Source organism: Oryzias melastigma, linkage group LG9, assembly GCF_002922805.2.
Source record: "Oryzias melastigma strain HK-1 linkage group LG9, ASM292280v2, whole genome shotgun sequence".
Lineage (NCBI taxonomy): Eukaryota > Metazoa > Chordata > Actinopteri > Beloniformes > Adrianichthyidae > Oryzias > Oryzias melastigma.
This window is the reverse complement of record NC_050520.1, coordinates 7,602,019-7,609,149: the sequence shown is the minus strand read 5'-3', so window position 1 is coordinate 7,609,149 and position 7,131 is coordinate 7,602,019. Positions and strand designations below refer to the sequence as shown.

General features: G+C 36.1%; 1 protein-coding gene across 2 annotated transcripts in view; it reads left to right on the top strand.

Annotated features, from left to right (window-relative positions):
• gpat2 (glycerol-3-phosphate acyltransferase 2, mitochondrial) overlaps nt 1-7,131 on the top strand; it is a 52,361-nt gene that overhangs the window by 2,992 nt on the left and 42,238 nt on the right. For both annotated transcript variants that reach the window (XM_024276136.2, XM_036213501.1), the window contains exons 2-5: nt 3,035-3,135; nt 4,056-4,166; nt 6,783-6,853; nt 6,940-7,050. In XM_024276136.2, coding sequence (XP_024131904.1) covers nt 3,067-3,135; nt 4,056-4,166; nt 6,783-6,853; nt 6,940-7,050 — 362 coding nt within the window. In that variant the 5' untranslated portion in view covers nt 3,035-3,066. The remainder of the gene's footprint in view (nt 1-3,034; nt 3,136-4,055; nt 4,167-6,782; nt 6,854-6,939; nt 7,051-7,131) is intronic.

The window sequence follows — 7,131 nt, the reverse complement described above, 5'->3', positions numbered from 1 at the left end:
ATGAAATATTTAGGTTGGTATTTACATTTTTAATTTATAAAGATGAAATGTTGGTGATTTTGAGAAGGATAACGCTTTGAAAAAAAAAATAGTAAAATATTTATATTTGAATAACTTTTTAGCATTTTTGGTTAAGTTTATACAAAAATATTAGATGGAATGCAAGTTTGAGAAGAGTAATGCTACAGTGGTAAAACTTTGTGTATATTTTTAAAGTTGACTGGCCATTTTGTTAGAAAGAATAGAAGTATTAATAAAACTAGTCTTCATGTCAAATATCAGAAAGGTAATGCAGAACTGAGTAGTTATTAAGGGGATAACTTTAGAAAGTCATAAATACTTGCTTGCAAAAAACCCTAAATATTATTTAACAAAAAGTTAAATTAATTTTATTTTAATGTGATGACCATGCATTGCACATGGAAACCAGGGCTGAATCCGAATTGCTTCCCTACCCCAACAGCTACACTCTATTGCTCCAATTGTAATGGGTTTTTTGAAGATGTAGTGGTGTCTGAAAGTGTATTTTTAAGGAGGAGTCGCAGAAACTTAGCTTTGGCTATCCCTCTGCACTAAGGTGATCCGCGTCGTTCCTGTGACACAAAGGAGAAACCCATTTCATGTTGGTGTGCTTTAAAGCACATAAGTTTACATTTAAATAAAATTAATGGCATTTTGCACGACTTTTTAAAGTAATAAAATTGATGCTATGCATTTTCAGACCACTCGCAGTAATGCGCTAATGTAGATGACTGGCGACTATTGATGACGCCATCTAGCAGTATTGGCGTCCAAATTTGAGGATAAATTTTTTTCCATATCTTTCTGCTTTGAGGGCCAAATGTAAAGGAAGGAAGAAGCCACAAGGATAAGGAAGCGATTCGGATTTGGCCCCAGGTCGTCAGTTGTTAATGATTTTAAAGTTTTTACAAAGTTCATAACATCATACTTATTATTGACTGCACGTCTGTCCAAACTCTCCCACCTAATTTAATCTACAGTTGGATATGTTCACAATATGTTATACTTCTTCAATACCTTTAAAAAATGGGTATCTTTTGAATGATGGTGCTTTTGCTTTTTTGTGTAAATATCTTTTTTGTTTTTAACTAAAAATGTTTAAACCTTAAGCAACTTTTTTAGTTCTGTGTTTTGTTGCTCTACTGCTCCTAATTTTTTTTTCCAGAATCTTAATTTTGTTATTTCAAAGTTTTCTTTTAATGCACTTTGTGTTTGAAAGATGCTAAAGCTGTCTTGTGCTGCTTAGAATTTGAGTATTTATTTTAGCGACTTTTACTCTTTTTCTGGGTAATATTTTGAAGTGAACCTGCTTTTACTTCAGTGCAGCTACTGATTCTTTACCAACTTCTGGTTGCTAGACTGGTCGATGTTTGCACCAACCTTTGGCTACATCCCTGTTTAATAATACAGGACTTTCCAAGGATGTTGTTTAAGCCTGTAGCTCTCGGATCGTTTCCATGTTTGCTGCGTGTGTATTCTGCCCCTGTACACCCTTCCAGAGTTATGATTTAGATGATCTCTCCACATGTTGGTCCTTGACAAAGAAGGTTATTCCCCTTTTGGATCAGTGAACAGTTCAAGAACAGACTTGAAAATGCCAACCAACATCTCTATTTTTAAAATTCACTCTAATTTGACCTGGCACCTCGTAATGGTCTCGGATTTTTAATCATTTTCAACCTGGGTCTACTTAAGCCTTTGCTATCATTCTAGCAAACTACAGCTCATTAATTAAAGACTATAATTGGTCAATTACCATGAGTGAGAACCTCACAAGGGTGAGCAAAACCTTCAGCTCATATTTGATTGCTGGTTTAGCCATTTGTAAATGGGTAAAATCTAACAATTATAGGTGGGACATTTAGTACTAAGCTTTATTGTGTCCTGCTGTGTATATACTTGGTAGACTGCTGCTTGAACTATTTCAATGTGGTATTTAGTTCCCTCTAGACTGGCTTATATAAGCCTATTAAAACCGTTGCTTGTTTTCTGACTTCTTTATTCAGTTGTACATCCTTTACTTCCCATTTTACTGCCACGTCCTCTCTATTACCTGCTGTACCTGAGCTCTGGGAACCTCCTTTCAATGTGTCTGTTCCCACTGGAGCTGGTAATGAATGTGGGAACATGGAGCTAGCTGAAATGGAGCATCTCCCCATGGGTACGGCTTAAGTTTTAATTAGCAAAGTTAATGGGGCAGAGTGGGATCAGAGTGAGAGACAGAGATACCAAGGAAAGGTATCCTTGAGCCCTGTGAGACGCCTGTATTTGATGGATGTAGCCACAGGAAGATCCAATATATTTAAGGAGAGCTGATACCATCAGGGTAGGACTTCCTCTCCTTTCAGGAGAAAGTAGTCATTATACCAGCAGCAGGGAGTCTTGTCAGGGCGGTGGATGGAGATCTTTCCATGGGAACTGTGGGCCACTTATTGAGCTGTAGAAAATCTCACTTATTTATTAATCATTACTGTATTTACCTCCTTTTTTACTGTAAGGCGTTGAACCTTAACCATTTGGCTCGTTGTCGATACAATAATGCATTTCAAAGTAGGTAAGGGACCAGCAACAGTTATATAAGAGCTGTTCTCAGCTTACTGCTGTCGTCCTTTTAGTGATTTATAGCTAAACACTCTGTGCTTTGTAAGTGTAGTGCAAAAACATTTAAGTTCTATAATAACTTGAAAGAATTTGTGTTTTTAAAATGAAGTTGCTTTGCAATTTCAGTCATTTTCCTGATGTGTAGACTATAGAGAAGCCGCTGAAATAGTAGTTGCAGTCGTGCATTAGGTGATGGATTGGAGTGTTGCCAACTCTCCTCAGCCAAAACTAGAAGCTGGAGGGAAGTTTCACAGAGACGGAGAGTTTATTTTCTTTAATTTGAGTGTGACAGTCTTTTCTCTGAGCCCTTTAAGAAGCTTGATGAATTAGTCTGTCTTAAAACTAATAAAACCTTTTTTTTCTTCTTTTTACGTGCACGTCATCTACTTCCTTTTTTCTCTTTTTTTGGTAGTTATCTGGGTTTAGGTCTGCAGGGGCTTCACCATGATGCAGGAGAAGAATGATGGGATAAACAACAACACGAACCTTCTACGTCAACATAACAAACCTGCAGTAAGAACTCTGCTTTATGCCTCTCTCCCACTGTCCTCTCACTCTGTGTGCACTAATCTCCACCACTTTGTTCATTCATAATCACCGAAGAACATGCATGGCCCCATGTGCCTAATTCTGTTTGATGTTTACCAAACAGCAGAGTATGATGAATCACTGAGTCAGGCTGGATCACTGGAAGGAAAAACAACAAAATTCCAGAATTTTCTAGGCATCACTAAAGGCCAAATGAATATTAAAATGTTGCCTACACATGTGGATTTTTACCTTCATAGTTTCATTTTTTTTACCCTTTAGGCTTCAATTTTATTTTAATAAAGTATTATATGATAAAAACATTTTTTTAGAATCAGTTTGTGCTTAAGCTGATCTTTTCTTGGCTTTTGACTCGCTTTTCGGTAATTTGTCATTATTCAGTGATTGATTTTTAGGAGATTCATCCCAACTAAGCATCAGGATCTTGTTTAATCCTAAACAATCTCATCACATTGAACCACAGCAGCACAACTCTAAAAAACTGTGTGCACAATGTTGGAGCTGTTATTTAGGAAACCATGGCACGAACAGTCTAATACCGAATCTGTCCTCAAATATACTGCAATGTAAAGAAACAAATCTTATCTCCTGTTTATTGTATTGATTGTGGCGCAAAAGTCCAATTTATTTTTTGTTTGACAAATCAAAAGATAATAAAAACAGAATCAATATAATCAAAAAAGTCTTAGCAGCCCCACGAACAGAAGCCTTTAAAATTGCTATGCTGTCATATTAACATCCTTAATGTTGTTCCAGCTGAAGTTACAGCATTAGCACCTGCTGGAAGTTATTGCAGTGTTGATAAGTGTCTATAAACATCTGTCATTTCTATAGGGGGATGCAATCTGTTTATATGACCAAAGAAAATAATCCTTACTTTTCAGTTGTCATGGGAATTGAAGGTCAAGAAAAAAGTGAGAACAATACCCAGCTTTCTGGGTAACTTCAGGCCAGTTGTGGGGCAGTGCTGTCACCAGTGCATGCCGGACAGTTTGGTGAGTCTGATGTATTTTTTTTTTTATTATTCACGATCCACGTAACGAGCAGACCACCGCAAACGCCGCTGCAATGTGAGTGGAGCCGGAGCGCTTTGCCCGAGCTGCTGATGAAAGCAATGCGGAATGTTGATTGTTTTAATATCCCTCGGGAAAAACATTTTTTTTTTTTTTTAAGCAAAGGCGATATTGATCAGCACTGTGTGCTAACTCTGGCAGAAATAGGCATAAATAAAGAATTATGATGTGAACTTTTAGCACAAATAGGCATAAATAAAGAATTATGATGTGAACTTTTAAGATTGTTCATAGCTTCGCCACCTGCCGCAGCTGAATTGAGAAAGTAGCTAAAAACAGTAGCTAAAAATGCTACTATATGTTGTGTTTTTTAAGGTCATCCTCCAATCCCTCAATTTTAGCAGGCACCGGAGTTGTTACGTCGCCTCTTTTAAGACATGACAGCTGGTTTATCCACATTTATATGTAGTTATAGATCCAAAACAAAAGGAATTGCGCTGTTGGCTCTACAGTTGTAATATAAATGCATGCGAGTTCTGGCGTCTACCGGAAGTTTCACCCATAATTCACCCAAAGGCTCATGGGGGCTAGGAATAAGGTCAATAGTTTACTAGCGTATGACCACCACCTAGACCAGGAAAAGCCTTGGTGTGAGATGTTGAAGTGAGGCAAATTTCATGAATCTTACTCTTGGTTTCTCTTTCATAGCTCTATTCCAATATGTAACTGACCTGGTGTCACATAATTCTGTCTGGGTTCAAACCATACTTTTTAATTTCTGCTCCATGATCAATTTTCTATTTTGTTGGCATTTCCGTTAAGGGACATCATCCATACATCGCTAACAAATCCAAGTCCTTGATTTGTCAAAGTTTGACCTGGTTTAACTTTCAACAATCGTTCAATCGCTGCACGTTCTGATCATAGAGACCTAAAACGGTTGTAGAAACTTGCGTAACAATGAGTGATTAGTATTGGACGTCCGCTTGAATACATGTTGCCGAGGACGGTGTGAACATGGCTGGAGGTGTGTAAAAATAAAAAACAATATTCATTCTAAATGCTCAAATTCTCACCTTTTTCTTTTTGGCTAAGATGCTGGTGTCTGAGAACTACATCTGTAAAATAGAAAAATTGTTCTCTGAGATTTGTTTAGTAAAATAACAGCATTTGCAGTTGACGCTGTTGCATGAATTTTTAAAACTTTTTATTGTGGCTGAGAGCTGCAGTTTAGAAAGCACAAAGTAAAATAAAAAAAAAGTAATGAACTAAAATGCATTTATCCTTTGTTAAATTAAAATGACGATAGTACTGGAATATAAATACAGATTTTGTTCAGGTGCACTGCAAAAACTGAATCCTAAGAAAGTGAAGTCTCTTAAGACAAGAAATGTTGTCTTATTTATGTCTTGCAAGAAAAATACTCTCGTCAAGAAAGTTTTAAATAGCAAAATAATCTTTGTTTGAGAAAACATGTCTTAGAAAACTACTTTTTCTTCTAAAAATAAGGATTGTAAGACAATTTTTTTTACCCCATTGGCAGATTTTTTGCCTTTTTTCCTTCTAATTATAAGAATTTTGTATCTATTTTTAGGTGGGTCTGGAGTTTTTAGATAAAAAAAGAAATCCAACATTTTTGTTTTTATGTGATTTTTGTGTGAAGTTTTCAGCTTCAGTATTTTTGGGACTGGTTTTAATGGACTATTCCCATAATAACTTAAAGCAACAAAGGTGGAACTTTTATCTATAAAATTATTAATGTTTACATTTGTTTTTATAAATTTTATTTTTGAAGTAAACCTTTCTTTGATCGATTTATTTAAACTTAGCTCTTGACAAAGTCATTGAATAAATCCTAAGTAGTAGTAATAAAAATGTATGGATTTAAAGAAGGTGACTAATTTAGAAAGTAATTTAAACTTTTGAAATGAAAAATTCGGAAACTATTGGTTGATTATCCTGCCTGGAGCTTGATAAAAGGAAGAACAAAAGGATGCAAAGAGAAAAAATGTGTCATCGATTATGATGCTCAGACTGCTGGCTGTGTGAAACGATGAAAGATGCACCTGCAAATTTGGATGGCATTATTTTTTGTTTTCTGTCATTAAAGCTTGTTGTTCGTTTCCCGTGCAGAGGGCGATAATAAAGTAAGTATTGGATTTTCCTCAGGATTTAGAGACATCGACCTGCTGTTCTCGCTGTTGTCACTTAAATCTTCAAGAGGGCTTCATTCATTGAAAAACTTCCTCAGCAATAAAGACTTAATATCTCAGAGTCCGTGGGAGCGTCATTTTGCTGCCTCCTCCCACATTGTTTCATATTGTATTAAATAGAACTTGGATGTATTCTTCTAAAAATTTAAATATATATTTTTTTATGTTTTTTTTTAATAAATGACCACAAACATTTATTTGTGTTTTGGCTTATTGTGTGCAGCCGAATTTGATAAAATGTATAAAGCTAAAAATCTCTAATTAAAAAGGCTGTTCTAAATGTTTTTTTTTTTTTTTTTTTGCAAGTTTACATAAACTAAGTAGTTGTGTATTCTTTGTCACATTAATGCCAACATTATTCTTTTTTATTTCAATTATGGCTTAGAGGAAGAATCTTGGACAGAAGTCTTACCTCGGCTTCGACAACCTGCTGGACGTCAATGAGAGAAAAACCAGGTAGTGTTTTATTCCCACAAATCCTTTTTCTGAGCATTCATCAACACCCACCTTCCTTTGAGATTTTGTGTTTGTTCTTGTTGTAGGTATCGAGGCTGGCTGGTGCGGAGGTTGTGCTGTGCCCTGTATGTGAGTGGGTTGAAGGTTTTTGGGAGTTCCACTGGCGACAGGCTGCAGAGGATCTGCCAGAGCAGCAGGTAAGCACAAGAAAGGATAAGTGCAAGTGTGAAGATGCCAGGAGACAGTAAATGAATGGGAACATAAACTGACTTAAAGTC